Source organism: Nicotiana sylvestris, chromosome 2 (assembly GCF_000393655.2).
Source record: "Nicotiana sylvestris chromosome 2, ASM39365v2, whole genome shotgun sequence".
Taxonomy (NCBI): Eukaryota; Viridiplantae; Streptophyta; class Magnoliopsida; order Solanales; family Solanaceae; genus Nicotiana; species Nicotiana sylvestris.
This window is the reverse complement of record NC_091058.1, coordinates 152377298-152403390: the sequence shown is the minus strand read 5'-3', so window position 1 is coordinate 152403390 and position 26093 is coordinate 152377298. Positions and strand designations below refer to the sequence as shown.

The 26093-nt window shown below is 38.1% G+C and overlaps 1 protein-coding gene across 1 annotated transcript; it reads right to left on the bottom strand.

Annotated features, from left to right (window-relative positions):
- Positions 1-779: 779 nt before the first annotated feature.
- On the bottom strand, positions 780-25378 carry LOC138885796 (uncharacterized). The gene is made up of 4 exons (XM_070166775.1): positions 25121-25378; positions 21827-21968; positions 1877-2145; positions 780-866 (listed from the first exon to the last, which is right to left on the bottom strand). The coding sequence occupies exons 1-4, from the start codon at positions 25376-25378 to the stop codon at positions 780-782; spliced, it is 756 nt and encodes a 251-aa protein (XP_070022876.1).
- Between the last annotated feature and the right edge of the window lie 715 nt (positions 25379-26093).

The following is a 26093-nucleotide window of genomic DNA, read 5'->3' as shown; positions in this document are numbered from 1 at the left end:
ATTTGTGGAGTCATGATATTTGTGTGGTTATAAAAACTTTTCATTAAGGGTAAAATAAAGAGTTTAAAGTTAAATTATTTCCAAATTAGAAATGTGTTATTTATTTTGGAACAGACTAAAAAAGTACCTCATCTAATTTGAAATGGAGGAACTAACACATAACGTCAATAAATAATTTTGTGATACTCAGAAGGGTTGAGGAGTAAGAATGGAATATGTATTTTGGTGGATCAGGAACTCATGGAGCAAGTTGTCAGGTTAGGAGGGTGAATGATAGGCTGATGACTATCAAGTTAGTTGTTGGAGATACTTTTAACGTAATTAATGCTCACGCACCTCAAGCGGGTTTGGACAAGAAGGTCAAAAGGCATTTCTGGGATGATTTGGATGAGGTCGTGCGAAGTACTCTGCACGTCGAGAAGCTAGTCATAGGAGGAGATTTCAATGGCTATATCGGGTCGACCTCTAGAGGATATGATGATGTGCATGGTGATTTCCGTTTTGATGATAGAAACGAAGGAGGAACTTCGTTATTGGATTTGGAGTGGCTAACTAGGTTGTTTAACGTTATTTTTAGTACGACGAAAATGCCCGAAGAATAGAGGTGGAGTATGATAATTCTGTTGTACAAGAGCATAGATGATATTAAGAATCGTAACAAATATAAAGGCATCAAACTGCTAAGTCACACTATGAAGGTTTGAGAAAAGGTGGTAAAGTTACGGGTGAGGGGAAGCGTATCTATTTTGGAGAACCGATTCGGATTCATACAGGGGCAATCAACCACGGAAGCCATCCAACTTGTAAGGAGATTGGTGAAGCAGTATAGAGAGAGAGAGAAGGATTTGCATATGGTATTCATTAATCTAAAAAAAGAATATGACAAAGTCCCAAGGGAACTTTTACGAAAATATTTGGACTAATGATATACATGTAGCCTACATTAGGGAGATTAAGAACATGTATGATGGAGCCAAGATCCGGATTAGGACAGTGGGAGGATATTTGGGACACTTTTCAGTCGTGATGGGGTTACACCGGAGAACAACTCTTAGCCATTTTTATTTACCTTGGCGATGGATGTATTTACACGCTACATTCAAGGGGAGGTGCCATGATATATATTATTTGCAGGACATAATACGGGTTGACGAGGTGCAAGACGGAATTAACACTAGGTTAGATGTTTGAAAGCAGACCTTTGAGTCTAAATGTTTCAAGTTGAGCAGAACTAAGACATAATACATGGAATGCGAGTCCAGTGCTTTACTCAAGAGAATGACATGGAAGTGAGGTTAGATTCACAAGTCATCCCTAAGAGAGGCAGGTTCAAGTACCTTTGGTTAGTAATCCAAGGCAACAGAGATTGGCGATAATGTTACACATAGTATTAGAGCGGAGTGGATGAAATGAAGGCTAGCATCTGGTGTCTTGTATGATAAGAACGTGCCACCAAGAATTAAAGATAATTTCTACAAATTAGCGTCAAGATTGACTATGTTGTACAGAGCGGGGTATTGGCTAGTCAAAAATTCTTATGTCCAAAAGATACAAGTAGTAGAGAGGATAATGTTAAGATAGATATATGGGCATACCAGGACAGACATGGTCATGAATAATGATATTTAAGACTAGGTAGGTATGGCACCCATCATAGACAAGATGTAAGAAACGAGGTTGAAATGGGTTGGGGCGTGTGAAGAGGAGATGTCTAGATGCGTCAGTGAGGAAGTGTGATAGTTTGACAATGGTGGGCATGTGGAAAGGAGGGAGTAGTAGTAGTAGTAGTAGTAGTAGTAGCAGTAGTAGTAGTAGCAGTAGTAGTAGTAGCAGTAGTAGTAGTAGCAGTAGTAGTAGTAGCAGTAGTAGTAGTAACAGTAGTAGTAGTAGTAGAAGTAGCAGTAGTAGCAGTAGTAGCAGTAGTAGCAGTAGCAGTAGCAGTGGCAGTAGCAGTGGCAGTAGCAGTGGTAGTAGCAGTGGCAGTAGCAGTGGTAGTAGCAGTGGTAGTAGCAGTGGTAGTAGCAGTGGTAGTAGCAGCAGTAGTAGCAGCAGTAGTAGCAGCAGTAGTAGCAGCAGTAGTAGTAGCAGTAGTAGTAGCAGTAGTAGTAGCAGTAGTAGTAGTAGTAGTAGTAGTATTTATATATTCTTAAAATTCTATTACTACCTGATATTGCTTGTATTTTGTACGTTCTACTATTTTGCTGTTGTTACTGCTTTCTTGAGTTTTACACTACTACATTTCTTCTCTATACCGTTGTGATTTTGCATGCTTGTTTGGAGCCGATGGTCTATCGAAAACAACTTCTTTACCTGCATAAGGTAGGAGTAAGGTTGCATAATCACTACCCTCCTTAAATTCCACTTGTGAGACTATGCTGGGTTTATTGTTATTATTACTGTCAATAAACAAAAACATGAATTTCATTGTATTATTATTTTCTTCTACCCAGATTATAAATGGCTATAAAAGATCGTTTCCTCTTGGTACTTCAACATCACAAAGAAAGTAATATGCCAAAACTGAAACATTTAAAAGCTTACTTATATTTTGTACATCGATAGTGTTGTAAAGAATTCTTATATTCTTAAGTTAACTCTCCATATCAAATATAAATAAAATTAAACTTCTTCCATTCCATTTTGTTTGACACAATTTTTAATTACAAAACTGAAACATTTAAAAGCGGACTTATATTTTGTACATCGATAGTGTTGTAAAGAATTCTTATATTCTTAAGTTAACTCTCCATATCAAATATAAAATAAAATTATTCTTCTTCCATTCCATTTTGTGTGACACAATTTTTAATTATTCTTTTCCAAAAGAATCTCACCTTCGTATATTTGTTTAATGATAAATTTTTATAACCACACAAATATTATGGTAATGCTTATAAGGTATATCTAGGTTGAGGGTTGTGGTTTTACATGAACTAAGCTCCTACGTTAGACCGTGTATTGTAATGTATATACCTTTTCAAGACTACTTAAATATACATTTGTACACTCAAGCTCAAAGAGTCATATTGTGCAATAATTTTTAGGTGCACCTCCCGCTGGAGTGGATGCTTTAAATCTTACGTCTGTCATATCATTTTTACCTTTTTTTTGTTTTTGTTTTTGGAATCAAGACCGGGGTCTCAAATCCCATGTTGTCTTTTTTTTTTTTTAATTTCTTTTTCTGGAATTGGGCCTATCTATGAGAATTATGGGTGTATAAGAAAACTGATAAACCGCACAAAATCGATAATTCGAGTCAAATCGAGGAAAAAAATTTGACTATGGTTTAGTTTGATTTAGTTTGGTATTGCAAAAAAAAAAAAATCGACCATAATTGGTTTGGTTTGATTTTAACTAAAAAAAGCCAAACCGAAACCAAACCAATCTGACATTACATGTATACAAGTTTTAAAAATATTTTATACATAAAAATAATTATTGTAATATAATTTAAACTCTTTAATAGTTCTCTCTTTTAATGTATTACTAATATTAGTACCCGCGCAATGCGCGGACACAAATTATGTCAAATTATAATCTATGTTGTTTGAATTATGTGCAAATAACCTTAAAATATAAACCTTTCATATAAAAATTATATAACATTAGATATTAATTTTGAAGCAAGCTATGAAATTATTATTCAAATCTCATAGTAGACAACTTTTATTTTATTTGTAGCAACCTAATCCCTCGATTTTAGTACTTGTATTTCGTTTCGGTGTCAATATTAAAAAATACTAAATATATCGTGTTGTGATATGTGTTGCTTGAGCACATTATATCATATTATTTTAAAAAAATTCTTATTATCACTTTGTTTTTGACTGAAAGTCAAATATGTCTTATTCATCACATCATTTTATGCAATTTCTTTTTTATTTTTGTTCTTTTCTTATAGTTATTGTGAACACCTAATTTTGACCGTATTTGAATTTTTTCCCACTTATCTCTCCAATACCTCACTTCTCACCCATCTTTCCCACTTTCCCTTGTCCCCTACGCTGGTCGCCCCCCCCCCCCCTTCTCTTTTATTTCCTCACATCCATCCCCTTTGTTCCCCACTTCTTGTCCCCCACTTTGTTCTCCACTCACAATCTCACATCCTCACTCCATTCCACTCATAATTCCACTAAGTCAATTCCCATTTTCCTCTACTCAAAACCCACGTTCTCCACTCCAAAGGGGAGGAACAAAAAATTACTAATTGTCTTCTCTATAAAGAGACAACAAAGACTTAGTGAAGGGGGGGGGGGAAAGAAAAATAATAATTCAAGTAAGAAGAAACGAGAGGAGAAGTTCAAAAGACAGAGACGAAAAAAAGGGATGGCTTCTTCTTAACGGAGACAGAGGGTATACACTCGATATACGGTCAGTATACATTCTATATACATTAGAGATACTCTCTATATACACTGGATATACAGAGGCAGCCAACGAAAAGAGGGTCTTCTTCCTCCTAAAAATTCTACATCTAGAGCTTAACATCCACCATGAAAGAGTCATGAGAGCTAATCTTTTCCACCTGAAAAACACCCCATAAAACACCCCAAAGTCCTAGCCAAAACCCAACTAAAATACAATGAAATTCCAGCGTGTAATCACAGTCGAAAAAACCCATGTGAAACGTCACTGCTTCAGCCGCATACCCGCCAGATCTCTCACCAGCTTTGTCCGCACTATCGTCGTCTCCCATCTCTCGTCCATTGTTGCTTCAACCTGAAGCTAGCTCCTAAACCACCCTTTAACGCCACGAAACAGCCCTAAGGTCTTTGAAAATTCAAGCCGTCGTTGAGGTGGTCGTCGTCTGAGGTTCCGTCGATGAGATCGATGATGTTTGGTTATAGTTCTAATGATTTGTTGTGTAGGTTGGAGGAGGATTGTTATCATCATATCAAATAAGTACTTTGCTTTGCAATACTACAGGTTCTCTTCCTTGTGCTTATTTTATCTCATATTCATTTTACTTGTTTGGTGAAAGATCTTGATTATATTTTGCTTCTTTGTATTGGTTTTGTTCATGTAATTCGCATGGTATGGATGTTTCATCTTTTATTTTGTGTGCATGGTAGCTCTTAGGAGTGGACGAAATACTCCAAGCTAGGTTGAACAAACATAAAAGGGACTATCTCATGACTGCCATTCATTTTCGTACAGTTTTAGCACTAGTCAATAATTTTTACATTATAAGACTTCCTCGTTGAATGGATTTAACTATTTGTGTTAAGTTAGGAAACGAGTTCTTCTTTTTGGTTGAGTAATAGTAAGTACTAATGTTAGTGAATTATCTTTTTTCTAGTTTTAATCCTTTGTCCATTGTGGTAAATAAATCATCTTTGAAGGAAGTGGATAATTCATTTTACAAGGGGCAATTTTCACAGAGCTGTAGTACAAAGTTGGCTAGAGAATAAAAAGTATATTTTGCAGCCTTGTTTTGTGATTTAATCACTCTTTAATTTACTGTTGCTCTTGATATGTGTATATAAGTAATATAGAGTAAATAATATTTTTAGTTTGCTTTAGGTACGTTAATTATATAATTATCATGGCTACTAAAATTCGGAAGTACATTTCATGTGGCCCGGTTCTAATTTCGAACAATGTTATATAAAATGTGTCGTGAACCACGGGTGCATTTTATGTAACGTGGTTTATGATGTTTTAAATAACTTTGAATTTTTTCCGAAAATATTTAAAGCGGCTAAAATATTAGTAGTATTTTTTGCTTTTTGCTTTTTTTTTTTGCTTTTTGCTTTTTTGCTTTTTTGCTTTTGCTTTTTGCTTTTTGCTTTTAGTACCAATTATGGGTCTGTATGATCCATTTTCACGTTAGGACCATTTTGAAAGATCACTAAATGAAAAAAAAGTGTTAGAATAAGATTTTAATTTAATCCCAACACTTCATCTCATATATTTTGTTTTAGTAGCCTCTTTGTTAATTAATTTCACATTGAGACTCTGGTACAAAAGCATCTGCACTATGTTGATCCATACTTGTTCATTATATTGTAGTAATTCATATGTGGGGATGTATATTTGTATGATCTCAAGAAAAAGAAAAGGAAAATAGTCATACTTAATTACTTACCTAATTGATACCACTACTACTGCTGCTTGTAATTCAAAATAAGAAAAAGAAGATTAACGCAATAGATGGTTGATTAGTCATGAATATCGTTGGTTGATTTGTCCATGTGGTTATCTAATTTAGGAATAATAATAATTCAATAACATCGTAGTTTGCTTTAGGCTCGATTTAGACTAGTATTGTGATTATGTATACGTTCCCGTAACATAATTGTGATTTTAATTCCAAAAAGTAACTCGAGGGATGCGTTCGCGCAACTTCAACCAAACCTTTTTTAATATAAATAAACCAAGCGTTATTAATTGTGGACATGTTTGCGTGACATGATTTTTTGACGCGCCAAAAGAAAGAGTATACGTACGCGTAACTCAATTCTTTAATTACAAACAAATCAAGTGATTAAAAGCGGTAAAAGGTAAATGCACATAGGTTTTAAAATAAGTAATTAGGCAATTTTAGCCAAGTATAAATCATTAAGCGGCCGTGCTAGAACCACGAAACTCGGGAATGCCTAACACCTTCTCTCGGGTTAACATAATTCCTTACCTGGATTTCTGTGTTCGTAGACCATTAAATAGGAGTCAACTTCCTCGATTCGGGATTTTAACCGGTGACTTGGGACACCATAAATTATCCCAGGTGGCGACTCTGAAATAATTAAATAATCCCATTTCGAATAATGTCACTTAAATTGGAAAAACTCCCTTATACCCCTCAGGTGTGTAAAAAGGAGGTGTGACAGCTCTGACGACTCTGCTGGGGACCGAACCCAGAATCTCTGGTTCAGAGTTCAAGAATTTGAGCTTAGAATAATTGTTATATTTGGCTTTATTTTTTTTATCTAGTTTTGTTCACATGTTTGTGCTTAATATGCGAAATTTTGTTTTTTATTGCTCTGATATTATCTGAACTGTATATATAAACTGTTACGAAACCCTTTTTCTTTCTGAGTCTTCTGAATTTATGGTGCACACGTGCGCGTGGCCCACCTTTCTGTTAGAAGTCATACCAAATAGAACGAAGTTGGGTCAAGTAACTAGGCCGGGTAGACTTTTGTGCTCCCGGTACGTTGCCCCACTTCGGCTCTAGCTTTCTGCTTGGGTAAGCCAAGTCTAGAACAATAAACCCAGGTTTTAAACCTAGTATAACAAAGTCTCATGTCGGCTCCCTAGTAGGAACGCTTGTTTGCATCACGTGCATTTGACTTTGGGGACTCAACACATGGGTTAGGTCCGTCTAGGACAGGTGCACCCAAAATAACAGATCATCTTGATGCATCCTATGTACTACATGTTGCATTTATTCAAGGGTAAAAGGGTCATTTGGAGGACCAATGATAGTTGGGAGCAAATTAAAAATGAAAAAAAAAGAAAAGAGAGTGAAGTGTGGGGATAAAGCGAGTTGGGCCCAATTATGTTGTTAAAAAAAAGAACTTGAAATTTGAGAAAAAAAAAAAGATTTTGCACTTTTTCATCATTTTTCGAAAATCAGAAAATCAAAAAAAAAGGAGAAAAAGAAAATCCAATTTTTTTTGGCATGTTTCATCATTTTTCAAGAAAAAGCAAAAAAAAAAAAAATGTTATCTCTAAATTAGTTGTTTTTTTAATTATCGCCTGTATCCAATCTGTCCGAACTACGCATACCTGATTCTCGTCTTTCGGGGCATGATACGTAGGCAACCCACAAAGGGTCCGGTCTTCCTAGTAAATATCAGGTTCTTGGCTTTGCGGGGTCTTAGCCAAATTTTGCACTTCTAGCCACCTTTTAGCCAAATAAGCTATTTTGCAAAATAGCCCCAATCATATCTTGCATGTGTCTTAGGGAATGTTATTGTCTCACATGATGTTGGTTTAGGTTTTCTTATACAGGTGTGGATTTATTTACCGAAGTTTAAGCATGACAGACACCCCGTGACCATTCGGTCAGGATTGCATTCAGGAGTTGCTTAAGGAGATTTTTATATTTGTTATTTTTATTTTATTTTTATGTTTTTTATGTCGTCTTTTACTTTCTAGTTTTGTACAGTAATGTCAAGTATTTTGTTATTGTATTTTCAGCTTTATATGCGAAAATGTGCTGTAACCCAAAAATCCAAAAAAGAGATGTTGCATTTTTTTTTATTTCCGTTATAAATTTTCCTTAGAATACTAATTCTAGAAATGAAAAAAAAGAGAAAAATTTTTAGGTTATTTTTCCTTTAGGCAATTAATATCTAGAACTTAAAATGAATTATTTTTATGTTTCCTTTTGTATATTAGGACCAAAATTCAAAAAAAAAAGAGAGAGAATTTTATTTTAGTGCTTCTTTAAAAGCTTTCTTTAAGGTGTTAATTCCAAAATCCAAAAAGATTTTTCTTTTGAGGTGTTTCTTTGGGAAATTAGTGAAAAATGAAAAAAAGATTCTTTTTATTTTCATTAGAACTTTAGGATGTTGTACATAGAAAAAATATATTTTATCTTTTGTTTATCATTAGAGTTTCCCCTTTAGGTAATCAAAAACTGAAATCCAGAAATATCTTTTATCTTTTCTTGCTGCGAAATCCTTCTTCAGGGATACCAAATGCAAGTTCAAAATATTTTTCTATGGTTTAATATCCAGATTTCCTTCCTAAAAAAACAAAAAAAAATGTCTCGTCTAGGGTTTGTTCCTTAATAATTCCCGCAGAGTATTTGTTTCAAAAGAAGAAAAATTCAAAAAAAAAAAAGGGGTTTGCTTCTTTATTTCTCTGTTCTCATCAGAGTAGTCACTAAGGTAAAAGGAAAATGAAAAAGAGAACGTCAGTTTGTTTCCTTTATTCCTGATCTTCCAGAACTACGCAAAGATCTGATTCATGCGGGGTCATGATACGTAGGCAACCTACATAGGGTTCGATCGAATCACTTTTTTTTACTGTTAAAAGAAAGGAAAAAGGGAAACGGAAAAAGAGAGAAAAAAAGGTGAAGTCATGGGATGTGAAAAATGAGAAGGAAGAAAAAGAGCGATAATCAAAAAGAAAAAGGGGAAGGAAAATGAGCGAGCTAAGAAGTGTTAGAAAAACAAAGAAAAGAGAGGCTGAAATGAACGAATTGGGATGATGCCAACTGACCTTTGTACCCTCGAAGTCATTTTAGAACCGATAACTGTGGCTAAGTGCATTGCACATGAAGTGAGATTATCTTATGTTAAATGCCCTAACGCTAACGTGATGGTTTCCTTTTGTTATATTCATAGCAGAAGGGTGGTTGGTTTGTGGTTTTTAAAGTGGTAACTCTTCTCCACAACAAAAAGTCAAAAGGCAATGGTAGACAACAACAGAACTGAGTTGGTTGATACCGGTGCCCGAAAGCAGTTGGTTGAACAGGATAAGGGGTTGGTTGAAGAGGTGAGGATGTTAAGACTGTCACACCTCCTTTTTCCGCCCCCGCGCGGAGTGAAGGAGTTTTTTCCAATTAAAGGACAATCGAAACGGGATTTGTTTGTTTATTTCAGAGTCGCCCTCTGGGAATTTTAAGGCGTCCCAAGTCACCGGTTTTAATCCCGAATCGAGGAGAACATGACTCTGTTTGTTATTCTGCGAACCAGAAATCCGAGTAAGGAATTCTGTTAATTCAGGAGAAGGTGTTAGGCATTCCCGAATTCCGTAGTTCTAGCACGGTCGCTTAACCGTTATTATACTTGGCTTAATTATCTCGATTTGCTAAATACATTTTTTATTTGCATGATTTTGTTACCGCTTCTGTTTAGATTGTTTACAATTAAAGATTTTCTTGAAACGAATCACGCGTACGTATATTCGTATTATATATTTTTATAAACGTAAAGAATCGTGTCACGCATACGTGTACACAATAAGATTGATAATATTTTTTTTGTTTAATTTTATTATAAAAATAAACTTATGTTCGAAATTGTGCTTAAAATAAAATTAAGAACGTTCGTCTCTCTTGTATGATTAAATAGTGACTTCACATCTCGGGTTATATGAAATTAATTTGATATTCTCCGAAGCACCCCCTTTTTTTATTAAATGTTCGCTCGAAGTTGCGCGAACGCATAATCCGAATTGCCTTTAGAAATATAATCAGGTCACGCGAACGTATCCCTAATCACACAAAATATTCTTGATGGTAGTATAAATTTTCCACAAATTGTTTATTACATCCATACATTTTTATGTGAAAGTCATGAGAAATCACTATTTGAGATGCCTCTAAATTCCTTGAAAAGAATTCACAATTTATTAAGTGTTGACCGCAAATTATATTTTTCGCGTGTGAATTATATTCCTCAAAACCATTCGAATTTAAAGAGTAAAAAAAAAAACAACGTGTGATTAGTACTACCATTTTTATCGTAAATACAATATTTGTCTACCCAAAAAGCGAATTGCGTATAAAACTTAGGAAAATAATTGATTTAATAAACGAAGTAATATTTTTCGAAGAATTTTCATTGTTATATTTGGAGCGAACACTATTTACACATTTTTGACTTAAAATGTTATAATTTATAAATCCCACCCTTCTTTACACCACTTGTTTTTAGTCCGAGGTTATAATTATTTGGTTAATTTTGCTTACAAAGATTGAGTTTGAGATAAATAAACCAATTCTTATTCTCTGCCTACGCGAATATTTGCAAACACTAACTCTATATTTTGTAAAAAAATTATTGACATTATTTTATACATTAAAAGAAATGAGTTGATCGCGTTCCTAAAATAACTAAGCCATTTGTTATTAAGAAAGAGAACTAATCTACCAATTGATTTAATAAGACGACATCACATATAACGTAAACATACATCATGACCTGTTCGCAATATTCCAACATTGTAATAGTAATGGATTATATCAATTCACCTTTCAACTATAAGTTATACGCATAACCGTTATTACGCCATATACGATCAAAGTACAACTGACATCATCTAGCCTTAAACAAAATTGGATATTTGACAAAATAATCTAGTAATGTAATTTCTGGATATTTCCGTACTATTCTATACTTAGCAAACAATATCACAGGCTTTAATTAATGGCAAATTTTTTACCATGTTCCCTATCTCAACAATTCAAACAATAAATGTCATTACTAGTCCTCAAAACACATAAGATTATCGTGTAATTTACTACTCCAGAAGTTTAATTAGTTAACATTTATCATGTCAGGTATAATACTATATTAACCAACTAAAAAACAAAACTGAAACTTAAACTAATAGAATTTAAATGAGTAGAAGACATCCTTATAATTCCAAACTTCATTTACTTGCCATGTTGAAGCTTTTCATGACATGAGTTTACAGATATGTACCTGGAAATGAGGGTAGAAGAAGTGAATTTCAGCAGTAGCGGCAGCAACAAAACCAGCAGAATATACTAATGTTTCAACAAATTTGAGCAACAAACAGAACCCGTGAACCCAGACGCACCGTAGAAGGACTCTTTAAGAAATTTCAGATTTCAAACTAAACAATAAGATCGAACAAATCCGGACAGATTAAAGAAAAAACAGTATTTCTGATTTTCAAGACTTAGGAGAAGGCAAACTGAAAATTTCAATCTCAAAAATTCAACCTTAACACTAGCTTCTAGTGTAGAAATCTGTTTTTACTATTTCTGATTTTTCTTTCTTTCTTTCTGTTCTCTCTCTTTAGATTTTTGTTTTTCTCTCTGTCTGGTTCCTCCTTTTTCTATCTCTGGTTCTTTTTCTCTATCTCCTCCTTTAAAATCAGTCCCAACTCCCCTCTTTATACAAGTTTTCCTCCCCTAATGCTGCCCGGACCCCCCTTTGTTATCTAAGGCAGATTATTTCCTAAAAATCTGCCACTAAACTGCCTTTTTCTAGTTAATCAGCACTAAAGATACCTTTTCCCTTATTTTCAGCCCTTCCACTTCCTTTGGTTTCCCATTATTACATTAATTAATAGCCACTAACATTCCACTATAACACATTAATACTAACACACTGTTCTTACTGTTTCATTCCCCAAAATACCCTTATAATCCTACTGTTATTACTGCCCTTAATACAAAAATCAGAATCTAATACGAAACAGATTTTATAATCTGTTCAAACTTAATTATCAACCTGGTTTCTGATTTAAACAACTATAACCAATTCTCTTAAGTTCTGGACTGAATCTTAACTGAGAATGCAACCTTCTAACACAATTATATCTAATCAACACTTGTAAAATTGAATTTAAACCCAACATCACAATAACATCACACTGAATTCAATAGAACAATTTAAACTGAATTTGAAATAAGTATGAATGCAGGGGCATTGTCAGTATATTGACGACGCCCTGAAACTTACTGCCCAGAAACCAACATACACAACATCTATTTGACGAACTTATTAAACTACAACCAATGATGATTTAATTGACGAGTATTAATCATCTGACTATCTACAACAATTGTCAACAATCAGTCTATAAACAGGTTGTTACAATTAGCATTAATGGAAATAATAATTTACAAAACAACTAATCGACGAACTTAATCGAGTCGATTATACATATTGTAAAAAATCATAACAAACAGAGACAATGCTATAATTTGATCACATAAACGGGTATGAGACAGAATCACAGAATCAAATAAACAAATATGAAAATTACACAGACTACTGAAACAAACAACAATATACACATAGTATACAAAAAGAAGTAGGAAAAATACCTCTGAATCTTCAAATTTATTCGGACACAGGTTCAACTTGGATTCGGACCTTTTGAGGCTGAACAGACTTTATTCGAAGTATTCTCAATTGAGAATACCTCGATTAAAGTCTCTTAGACCTCAATCCCTTAATTAATTGGACAAATTCCACAATTTGGCATTTTTAGGGTTTCAGATTTTCTGTTTTAAGGTTTGACCAATTCTGGGCAGATTTGAAGGGAACAAAAGACGACTTAGGGGTGAGGGAGGCCTAGGGGTTATTTGGTGTGAATTTGAGACAGATCTGGGCGAGTTCATATTTGACTCGAATCTTCAAATGAAGATTTGAGAAGCTCTGAGATGATTCGAGGCCAACGAACAACAGATCCGTAATGAGGGTAGTTAGGGGAAGCTATGGTGTTAGTTTGGAGGCCATCGGAGAAAGTTTGGGTTTTCAGACCAATCTTCGATCGAAGATTCGAGACATTGGGGCCTGATTCGAGGTATATGGGTTATGGATTTGGAACGGGGATGTTGAGAGGACTCGAGGGTGTTAAGGTGGGGTTGTTTGGACCACCGGAACCGCCGTGAGGCGATTTCCGGTGGGCGGTGCACGGTGGTGGACGGTGGAGTTCATCTGATCTCTTGAAAGAGATGATGAACAGGACAAAGGGAGGGGGGGTATTTGGTTTGGGGGGGCTGGGGTAGGATTTAGGCTTTTATAGGGGTGGGGTGGATTGATCTTGACCGTCAGATCAGACATGATCCACGGTCAGGATCAGCTCACTTAACCAAACGATGTCGCTTGGTTTAAGTTGGGGGGAAAGGGTTGGCCCAGGGGTAAAGTGGATCGGGTATAGAGGACTGACCGGGACCGTTGGATTAAAAGGGAACAGACGGCCTTGATTGAATCCAAACCACGACGTTGTTTGATTTAATTGAAGATCTGCACTGGACCGTTGGATCTGATTGATCAATGGTCCCGATTGAAAGCATCCAAACGACGTCGTTTGGGAGCCGGTTGAGAGATCTAGCCTTGGACTGGGTTATTACACATTTTGGGCCTGATTTTCATTAATTAAAACAACCCAACCCAATTTTTCTTTCTTATTTTTCCTTTAATTCCTAATTATTAAATTTCTATTTAAAAATTATAAAAATCAAAATTAATCTTACAAAAAATATTAATCACCCTTTAACAACCATTAACACACAGGACAAAATATTAATCACACAATGACACATTTAAATGACGAAAGATAAGATAAATGCATATTTTTTGTGATTTTCCCTTTTAATTAATTCTTAAATGCATAATTAAATCCTAGATATGCATGCAACATGTATTTTTATTTTATTTTTTCATTTAACTATGACAAAGTAAACATTTACGGACAAAACACAAATAATTAATAAATGCCACATAAATTCTAAAAATTGCATACTAAGAGAATTTTGTTTTATTTTTTGATTTATTTTGGAGTAGTTTTCGTGAGGTAAAAATCACGTGCTCACAGCTGCCCCTCTTTGTGCGGAAACTCGAAAAGTTTTCGTGCAAAGATAAAGTGAGCGATTTTTGCCTGTTCGAATACTCCGTGGGAAGCATTTTTTGAAAGATTTGACCGAACCTCTGCTTCAAAGGTTTCCTACATATCCTTGGCTATAAAGGAATCAGGTCAATGTAGTTCGGGAAGTTTTGGTAGCTGGGACTACCGCGGGACTATGATGCTACTGCTGTTGCGTGCTGCTTTTACTGCTTGCTGACCTCCTTATTACACCCTTCTTAAAAAAAACAAAAAGCTAGACTAAAGCATGAATTACAAAATCTTATTTATATCACGCCCTTGCGTTTCCTGTTGCTTTGATGTTTTGGTGACTCTTGGGTATCCTTCGCTTCTGACTTGTTCCGTATTTCCTTTCATTGTGTCTCGTATTTCCTTTCATTGTGTCTTGTATTTCCTTTCTCTGTTTGGGACTCTTGTTGTTTCCTGCTGGGGATTTGGTTGGACTCCTCTGCTTTATTGACTCTAAGTGTGCTCCTCTCTTATATGGGCAGGCTTTTGACTTCGACCCGTAATGTCAAAATAAATTGACATTCTTTTTTTCAGGTGGGCGCCTGATTGCTGATACTTCAATTGTATTCCTTGTTCTCCAGGTGGACACCTGATTGCTATTTCCTTTCCTTATCCTTGTTCTCCGGGTGGACGCCTGATTGCCATTTCAATTGCTTTTCCTTGTTCTCCAGGTGGACGCCTGATTGCTTCTTCCTTTCCTCATCCTTGTTCTCCAGGTGGACGCCTGATTGCTATTTCCTTTCTTCATCCTTGTTCTCCAGGTGGACGCCTGATTGTTAATTCTTCCATTGTTCTTCCTTGTTCTCCAGGTGGACGCCTGATTGCCAATACTTCTTTTGCTCTTCCTTGTTCTCCAGGTGGACGCCTGATTGCTATTTTCTTTCCTCATCCTTGTTCTCCAGGTGGACGCCTGATTGCTATTTCCTTTCTTCATCCTTGTTCTCCAGGTGGACGCCTGATTGCCAATACTTCCATTGTTCTTCCTTGTTCTCCAGGTGGACGCCTGATTGCCAATACTTTTATTGTTCTTCCTTGTTCTCCAGGTGGACGCCTGATTGCCAATACTTCTTTTGATCTTCCTTGTTCTCTAGGTGGACGCCTGATTGCTATTTCCTTTCCTCATCCTTGTTCTCCAGGTGGACGCCTGATTGCTATTTCCTTTCTTCATCCTTGTTCTCCAGGTGGACGCCTGATTGCTAATTCTTCCATTGTTCTTCCTTGTTCTCCAGGCGGACGCCTGATTGCCAATACTTCCATTGTTCTTCCTTGTTCTCCAGGTGGACGCCTGATTGCCAATACTTCTTTTGCTCTTCCTTGTTCTCCAGGTGGACGCCTGATTGCTATTTCCTTTCTTCATCCTTGTTCTCTAGGTGGACGCCTGATTGCTAACATTTCCATTGCTCTTCCTTATTCTCCAGGTGGACGCCTGACTTCTAACACTTTCATTGCTCTTCCTTATTCTCCAGGTGGACGCCTAATTTCTTCTATTTCCTTCGCCGGGTGTTTCTTGACACAAATGTTGTTTTTGCCCCTGTTTCAAATCAAAGAAAATTTCATTAGTTTAAAGCAGGGTGGTCAGTTGTGGCATTCTTGCTGAGGGTGGGGTTTCTCTTTGTCTTGTTTTACTGCCTTGGAGCGGTTGAAAAGACAGTTTTGTCTTTGTAATTGATCCTTAACCATAGGATCCCCAACTGTTGTTTTCACTTCAAACCCTTTAAATTGTAATCATATGTCTCTCCTGACATTGCTGAACCACTTTTTGATTCAACTTTTCTTACACCCATATCTTATTTTTTATCCTATTACTTCCTGCCCATCATGGCCGTATTTTGCCCTATGCAATCTTGAACCTTGGTAGTATACCTTGACATTCCTTCTTATTTGTTTGGAACAAAACTTAACTCAAAAGCTTTAGAAGATTAAGATTATTAGTGACGAAAACATGACGATTTCGATAATCTAGAATGAAAAGAAAAATCCAAATTTGGATGACTGTTGGAGAAGGAATAAAGAACTTATCTGATTGGAGTCACTGGCACCAATGATCAGGGTATGCATTTTGGATTAATCAACCCAGTCTTTTTAACCAATCTCTTTTTCAATTGTTTCATTTTGTTTTCCTAAAATTTCCACAACCCAATTTTACTTTGCCAATTTACCAACCTTGTTCGACTTGCAGTATCTAAAAGAGTTTTCACCGACAAACCTTCCTCATTTGTTCATTTCTTAATTCCTTTTCGTCTTATGGTGCCTGCGAAGGTTTTCACCAATAAGACTCTCTCATTTTACTTTCTCTCAGCTTCCGTCGTCTCATGATGCCCGTGTGGGTTTTCACCTATAAGACTCTCTCATTTTCATTACTTCTTCTTGTTTGAACCAGAGTGTTATGAATCATCTTCATTTACTTGATTCGGCATTTTTCTAAGATTGATCGAAAGGTCTTTTTGATATGTGGTTGGAATGAAAAGCTATCAAAAGTTAAACAATTTTGATATGGGTTTAAAATTACAACTCTTGAAATCTTTTTCTTATTACCAATACAATTCCTGCCACAGTTTCTTGATTGGGGTCTCTTGATGTTTCATTATGTGCACATTATGCATATTATGCACCCTATGACCGAGCCGTGAGGTGCCTATGTATCCTCTTTGAGGAATCAGGTCAAACGTAGTTCACTCCGTAATATATATATATATATATATATTTTATTTGATTTTCATTGATTCCAAGAGAGGGTAAGAAAGAAACGAATGTGGCTCAAAGGAGAAAACAAAGGGTACAGTGTTTGGATAGCAGAATAAATTGCCTTTGTCATTCCAATCTTCGAAATAATGCCGAATACAAACATTTAATAACTTATACCAAGGAAAAATCATGCATAATATCTCTTTACCGCATCAGAATTGATAGCCATTCCATGCATTTTCCTTCAATATCTGTTAAACATAATGCACCATTGGATAATACTCTGGTCACAATGAATGGTCCTTGCCAATTCGGGGCAAATTTGCCCTTTGCTTCAGCCTGATGTGGAAGAATACGTTTCAGCACATGTTGACCCACTTCAAACTTTCGGGGATGCACCTTTTTATCGTATGCCCTTGCTATTCTTATTTGATATAATTGGCCATGACATACTGCTGCCAATCGTTTTTCATCAATCAAATTTAACTGTTCTAGACGGGTTTTGACCCATTCATCATCATCAATCTTAGCTTTGGCGATGATCCGAAGGGAAGGAATTTCAACTTCTGCAGGAATTACCGCCTCAGTGCCATATACCAACAAATAAGGAGTTGCTCCTACTGAAGTGCGAACAGTAGTGCGATATCCCAACAACGCAAATGGTAATTTTTCGTGCCATTGTCTTGAACTTTCTACCATTTTCCGAAGTATCTTCTTTATGTTTTTGTTGGCTGCCTCGACTGCTCCATTCGCCTTAGGCCGATATGGGGTAGAGTTGCGGTGTGTAATCTTAAACTGTTGACATATTTCCCTCATTAAGTTACTGTTAAGATTAGCACCGTTATCTGTGATGATCACCTTTGGGATTCTGAATCGGCATATGATATTTGAGTGAACAAAATCGACCACAACTTTCTTGGTCACTGATTTGAATGTTTTGGCCTCAACCCACTTGGTGAAATAATCAATGGCTACCAGAATGAACTTGTGCCCATTGGATGTTGCCGGCTCAACTGGTCCAATGACATCCATGCCCCAAGTGATGAAGGGCCATGGTGCCGACATTGTGTGCAACTCGGATGGTGGAGAATGAATCAAATCCCCGTGTATCTGGCATTGATGACATTTGCGCACAAAACTGATACAATCTCGCTCCATGGTAAGCCAATAGTAACCAGCTCAGAGAATTTTCTTTGCCAACACATATCCGCTCATGTGGGGTCCGCAAACTCCCGAATGTACTTCAGACATGACAGTTGTAGCTTGTTTAGCATCTATGCATCTTAATAATCCAAGGTCTGGTGTTCTTTTATACAAAACTCCTCCACTTAAGAAGAATCCATTTGCCAATCGCCTAATGGTTCTCTTTTGATCTCCTATGGCTTGTGCTGGAGATATCCCCATTCTGATATACTCCTTGATGTCGTGGAACCATGGTTCACCGTCAAATTCCTCTTCAACCATGTTGCAGTAAGCGTGTTGATCGTGGACTCGAATATGTAGTGGATCCACATAAGCTTTGTCCGGATGGTGCAACATTGATGCCAGGGTAGCCAATGCATTGGCAACCTCATTATGGATCCTTGGAATATGCCGGAACTCCACTGATTGAAACCGCTGACAAAGATCATGTAGACATTGTCGGTATGGTATGAGCTTCAAGTCTCGAGTTTCCCATTCTCCTTGAATTTGATGTACCAGAAGATCCGAATCTCCCATGACTAAGATTTCCTGGATACCCATGTCTACGGCTAGCCTTAACCCCAAAATACAAGCTTCATATTCAGCCATATTATTGGTGCAATAAAATCGAAGTTGAGCCGTAACAGGATAGTGATGCCCGGTCTCAGAAATAATTACAGCTCCTATCCTGACTCCTTTCATGTTAGCGGTCCCATCAAAGAAACTTTTCCAGCCAGGTTTTTCAATCTGCTCTGTCTCACCGATATGCATTATTTCTTCATCGGGAAAATAGGTTTTCAATGGCTCGTACTCCTCGTCGACCGGGTTTTCGGCTAAATGATCGGCCAATGCTTGGGCTTTCATTGCAGTCCGAGTCACATAGATGATGTCAAATTCTGTGAGCAATATCTGCCACTTTGCAAGTCTTCCCGTTGGCATAGGCTTTTGAAAAATATATTTTAGTGGATCCAGACGCGAAATGAGGTAAGTAGTGTAGGATGACAAATAGTGTTTCAATTTCTGAGCTACCCAAGTTAGGGCGCAACATGTCTTCTCCAGATGAGTATACTTAACCTCATAAGCTGTGAATTTCTTGCTAAGGTAGTAGATGGCCTGTTCTTTTCTGCCGGTGAGGTCATGTTGCCCCAATACACAACCAAATGAATTTTCCAAGACCGTCAAGTAAAGAATCAGAGGTCTTCCTGGCTCTGGCGGGACCAACACGGGTGGGTTTGACAAGTATCTTTTTATCTTATCAAATGCTTCTTGACACTCATCAGTCCACTCGACCGCAACATCTTTTTTCAACAATTTGAAAATAGGCTCACAGGTTGCCGTGAGCTGAGCAATAAACCTGCTGATGTAATTCAACCTCCCTAACAAACTCATTACTTCAGTTTTGTTCCTTGGAGGTGGCAATTCTTGGATGGCTTTGATCTTTGATGGGTCTAGCTCGATGCCTCGCCGACTGACTATGAATCCCAACAGCTTTCCAGATGGAACACCAAATGCGCACTTGGCAGGGTTAAACTTGAGGTTGTACCTGCGAAGTCTCAAGAAGAATTTCCTCAAATCCCCAACGTGGTCGGCCTGATGCTTTGATTTTATGATCACATCGTCCACGTATACCTCAATCTCCTTATGTATCATATCATGAAACACCGTGGTCATTGCTCTCATGTATGTTGCCCCGGCGTTCTTCAAACCGAATGGCATTACCCGGTAGCAATAAGTTCCCCATGGTGTGATGAATGCCGTCTTCTCCGCATCTTCTTCATCCATTAGAATTTGATGATACCCGGCATAACAATCCACAAAAGATCTTATCTCATGCTTGGCACAATTATCGATCAAAATATGGATATTAGGTAATGGGAAATTATCCTTCGGACTTGCTTTGTTGAGATTGCGATAATCGACGCATACTCTGATCTTGCCATCTTTGTTTGGCACAGGAACGATATTAGCCAACCAAACAGGATATCGAGTGACTCGAATGACCTTTGCCTCTAACTGTTTGGTGATTTCTTCTTTAATTCTCACACTCATATCAGGCTTGAACTTTCTCAACTTTTGCTTGACAGGAGGCACCATTGGATCAGTGGGCAATTTGTGAACCACTAAATCAGTGCTCAAACCTGGCATGTCGTCATATGACCATGCAAAAACATCTTTGAATTCTATGAGTGCTTTAATTAACTTTTCTTGGATCTTTGGTTAGATATAGACACTTATTTTAGTTTCTCGGATATTATTCGTGTCCCCTATGTTGATGTCTTCGGTATCACTCAGGTTAGGTTAGGTTTTTTCCTCAAAATGAATTAGCTCTTTACTAATCTCTTCGAAAGCCTCATCCTCATCATATTCTAATTCATAATCACAATATACTTCTTGAATTATTATTTCAGAATTAGATTGATTTTTAAGACTGGGCTGAGGATTCCTCATGCATGCCATATCACTAGAGCCAGCGTAAAAAGAACTGTACAGAAAAGAAGAAAAAAGAAAAAGAAAACTATCAGGAATGATAATGAAAAGGAAATTGTATTTTATTGGATGATGAAAGATAATAAGGTTCGCATACTTCAAACAAACTGTAAGATAAACATCGGGATTACAACCCTGAGGTAACCCCAAACAAACTGAAGGAAAATCAAAATAAACTACCAAGACTCTTTTCGAATGGGGAGAGGAGTGGCTTTCCAATTATTAAGCCTTGTCTCTGGCCCGACGAATTTCACTTCTGCGTCGCTAGAACCTTCACTGCTTTCCACCATGTTCACATCGTCAAACAGCTTTTCGAATCTTTCAACTAATTCCTCCTCAGGATTAATCATGGATTTAGGAATTGTTGTTATCGGTTGATTTCTGGTACCGGACTTGACAAAAGATTTTGATAGATGTGGGACTGGCTTTGGGAGGACCCATGCCTTCTATTTTGGCTTCTTGGCTTTTCTCATGTCTGTGACAATGGGTATGAATCCCAAACCAAAAGTTCCCCAGTTCTCGGGGAGAGATACTGGTTGTATAATGCCTTGCAGAGATGAGCCCAAACCCTTGCCGGGTACAAAACCATTCTTTAACATTTCATAGGCTACCATGACTGATGCAGAGGTTATCTTTGGATTCGGAATGTATTTCCCCTCTGGAATTTTCTCTACCGACATTGTGTCGGCCACTTGGTAAACCCATGGCCCCTGGTCATCCTCTATTCCCTCGACTGGTACAATGGCACCACTGTGAGCATTTAAACTGTCTTCCCCATGCACAACTATTTCCTGTTTATCCCATTCAAACTTGACTACCTGGTGTAGTGTTGACGGGACTGCTTTAGCAGTATGGATCCATGGTCGACCCAACAGCAAATTATAAGAAACAGTTATGTCCAGCACTTGAAACTCCATTGTGAATTCAACTGGACCTATTGTTAGCTCCAGCACTATGTCGCCAAATGAATCTCTACTTCCACCGTCAAACCCCCGTACGCAAAAACTATTCTTCTGGATCCTTTCCTCTTTGATTTTCAACTTGCCCAGAGTGGAGAGAGGGCAGATATTTGCGCTTGACCCGTTGTCAACCAATACCCGGGTTACTACGGAGTTTTCACATTTCAATGTGAGGTAAAGAGCTCTGTTATGCTCAGTACTTTCCATAGGCAGTTCATCATCAGAAAATGTGATTCTGTTTGCCTCAAAGATTCTGTTGGCTATTTTTCCCAAATGATTCACGGAGATCTTATCAGGAACGTGTTTCTCATTCAGGATTTTCATCAAAGCTTGACGGTTCTCCTATGAATGGATCAGTAATGACAATAATGAAATTTGAGCGGGCATCTTTTTCAATTGATCCACAACAGAATAGTCATGGAGCTTCATATTTCTCAAAAATTCTTCCGCTTCTTCTTCCGTCACAGCTTTCTTCATTGGTGTTGGATTTTTAGTTTTTCTTAACTCTTCGGGAGTGAAACATCTTCCCGAACGAGTCAAGCCTTGCACCTAACAGACTTCTTCCTTGACTTCTTTTCCTTTGTACATTACCGTCACCCGTTCATAGTTCCATGGAATGGCCTTGTTGTTGATCACTGGTAACTGGGTTACCGGCTTGATAATAACCCGCTCTATACGGGCTCCTTCCACGACTACAATGGGTTTGCTGGCGACCCCTGGTACAATCACTTTTAATCCTTCCCGCTTTGTAGCAACTTTGCTTGAAGATCCCTTCTCAAATACCACAGATGGTTCATCACCCTTTTTGTTCTGCTTAGGTACCGACTTCTCCTCTGTTAACTGCTCATCTGGCTTGGCTTCATGAGACCTAATCATCATGACGGTTTGCGATGGCTTCTTTGTTTCCCCATCAGCCCGTACTATTTCTATCATATTTGCCTCCTGATGGGCTAGCATTGGATTTTTGTTGATATTGGGAGCTTCGGGGGTTTGAACTTCAATTTTGTTAGTATCAATCAGCTCTTGTATTGCATTCTTCAAATGCCAGCATTTTTCTGCATCATGGCCTGGTGTACCAGAACAATACTCACAGCTTATGGTGTAGTCCAGATTCTTTGGAGGAGGATTGGGCAGCTTGGATTGTATTGGCCTTAGCATGTCTAGCTGTCTTAACCTGTGGAACAAACTAGTGTAGGATTCACCCAATGGAGTGAAGGTTTTCTTTTTCTGTCCCCTTTCTCCCCTGAATGCTTGACTAGGCCTAAAACCTAGTCCGGGGTAGGTTCGTGGGTAAGTGCTTGGTATGACAGGGGCACACCAATGAGCATGGGCAGGTGGTTGATTGTATGCTTGTGCATGATTGATGGAAAAATGAGGTTCCGACGGGTGATAGTAGTGTTGGGGTGAATTGTGGTGGTAAGTTGATTGGTGGGATCGATGTTGATTGTAGTAATGAGGTGAGCCTCCGGATCCCGACCAAGTTCCTGAATCAACCACCGCTGCTTCCTCCCTTTTCTTTCTTCCAATTCCTCCTACTCCGCCTTGAATAGCTTGAGTAGTCGCCTTAATAGCCGAATAACTCATGATTTTATTTGTCTTGAGGCCTTCTTCCACCATACCTCCCATCTTCACTACTTCGTTGAATGATTTTCCTACCGCTGAAACCAAATGGGCATAGTAAGTTGGCTCCAGGGCTTGTAGGAAGTAGTCTACCATTTCACTTTCCTTCATAGGAGGATCCACCCTTGCTGCCTGTTCCCTCCACCGGAAACCATACTCTCTAAAACTTTCATTGTGTTTTTTCTCGAATTTTGTCAAAGATAGTCTATCTGGGATGATTTCCAGATTGTATTGGAAGTAGTAAGCAAATGCCTGTGCCAGGTCATCCCAGGTGTACCATCTCCCATGGTCCTGGCGTGTATACCACTCCAAAGCTGATCCGCTCAAACTTTGACTGAAGTAAGCCATCAATAATTCATCTTTTCCCCCGGCTCCTCGCATCTTGCTGTAGAAACCCCTTAAGTGGGCTACTGGATCGCCGTGCCCATTGTATAGGTCAAATTTGGGCATCTTGAAGCCAACTGGTAATTGTACATTTGGGAACAAGCACAAATCCTTGTAGGCTACACTGACTTGCCCACCTAACCCTCGCATGTCTCGGAACGATTGTTCTAAGCTTTTGACCTTCCTGAACATCTCTTCTTGTTCAGCATTTTTGACTGGCTTGTCAATTTCGGTTGGGAGGTCAAGGCGGGGAGTAAATGATTGTATTTCGGAGGCTTTGAAGGTGGGCTCCGGGAGGTAGTATTGATTGTCCTGGGCCTGGAGTATAGGCTTACTAGGAGATTTGTGGAATGTAGCCGGGGGAGGTGCTACGAAAACAGGAGTTACTGGTGGAGGAAGGTATGGAACTGGTTTAGGAAGTGGAGACTGCGATGTCTGAGAGGTGGTGCCTCGGTAGTGTTTGTAGATGGGGAAATTTGGGGATAGTTCAGTGGTAAGATTGTCTTGAGTTTGGGCTAGTTATGGAGCAGGGTTAGCTGGGTAAGATGGGGGTGATTGCCCTGTAGACCAGGCTCGGTACATCTCAGCCATTTGCTGCTTGAGTTTAAGCATCTCTTCTTTCATTTTACCGACGTCCATCTCCTCTATCTCAATACCTGTGTCAACATCTGGGATAGACATACTTTCAGGTATTGGTCCTTTTGATCTCGTGTGGTAATGATAATATGCCAGTATACTCTTAGAGAAACTAACTGCTTGAATTCTGGAAATGAGCAAACTTGTTAGTTTTGAGAGTTTTAACACATATATAACTACACGTTGAGATGCAATGTTCCTAGACAAATAACCCTTTTCTATTATGCATTTGCTCGGCTGCTTGTGTCATCCCAGCTTTTCTTGGTCTTTTTATTGTTACTCACTCTCATTTTTTTTTTTTATTGTGGTCGAATCTTATAGAGATTGCCTACGTATCATGCCCCCGCATGAATCAGACCTTGCGTAGTTCGGACGTAAAGAAATTGTCAACACTTTTATTTATTTTACAAAGATGGAACATACATTACATTTGAAAAACATAAAAATGGTTTAAAACTCGACACAAACCCAAATCAAACAAAAGACATAACTCTTAACAGCTCTGAACATGCTCAATTCTCCACTTTTGTTTTCAATCTTTGGATCATCTGCTCATGGTGGGGCTTGACCCGGATGACCTCCCAGTGTACGATACATTCTTTCTAACTCCATCGCCAGATGACGGGCAAAAATAGGTGTGTGCTCTATAAACCTTTCATAATCCATCCCTTGGCAGTTTACATAACTTTGAGAGGTGTAAACCGCTAAATCGTGGATTTGTGCCTTGAAATCTTGGAGACGCTGGTCTTGGTTTTGCAGTTGCTGTTGGCGAGTGTTGGCTATATCTCTGATACGGTCTTCACGACTAAAGCTGACTCTAATTGAGCTCGGAGTCTGGCCTGATCGAGTCTTGCCTGTGCTCTTTCTCTGTCGATGTCTGCGTGCTGATGTTCTCTGTTGTATCTTCTTGCTTCTTCCAGTTGTGTATGAAGTTGGGCTTCTGAATGTATCCAACGGTCTTTCTCCTTCTTGAATTGTGCCCTGTCTTCTTCGGATTGCCTTACTTGGCGTTCCTTATTAGATCTGGCCTCTTCGTTTAATTGTTGGATTCTTTCTTTAGCTTTGTTCAACGCCTTTTCGGTTTTTGCTGAAATGGAATCGCAATCTTGCATTTTTTCCAAAAGATTGGCGATGATTTTTTATCCTTCCAACTCCTCATTGGTGTTTCAGAAGCTTTCTTCATTTTTTGAAATTGAGCGTGAAGATTTTTATTCTCACAAGCTAGACTCTTCTTCTCGCCTTCTGCTTCTTGTGCTTGCAAATCTTTCTCCAAACTGAGGCTCCTTAGACTTTCCTTTAAGGCATGGATAGTCGCTTTGTACCCCTTTTCCTTTTCTCCCCAAATCAGCCGCTCTTGGATTTTATCGTTAAAGGTTTGAACATGTGGTCTTTTTGTCGGCCTTCTTAGATCGGGTTCTGGTGCATCATCCACGCGGGATCGTTTCTCAAACCACCTTGCATATCCTGGATTTACCTCGCCCTTTGTAGTGTCTGGAACTTGAGTATCATCTTTCAAGTATCGACATCCATTCCACATTTGCTGAATTAAAGCCTCGGGAAGAGTGGCTTCAGGGTGTAACTCGATTACTTGCATACTCAAATCTTCATCATCAGGAACCACTTGGTATCTCCCTAGTTGTCTTAGAACTCTCTGTGGCGCATATGGCTGGATGCTTCTCAATCCCAATAGTAGCAAATAACTATTCGAGGTTGACATGTGTATCACTTCCATTACTGGGAGCCATCCAAAAGTCCACTCAATTTGACTTGCCGTTAAAGATCTTAGATGAGATACCCAGGCTTCGACCCCTTCTGGTGACTTATAAT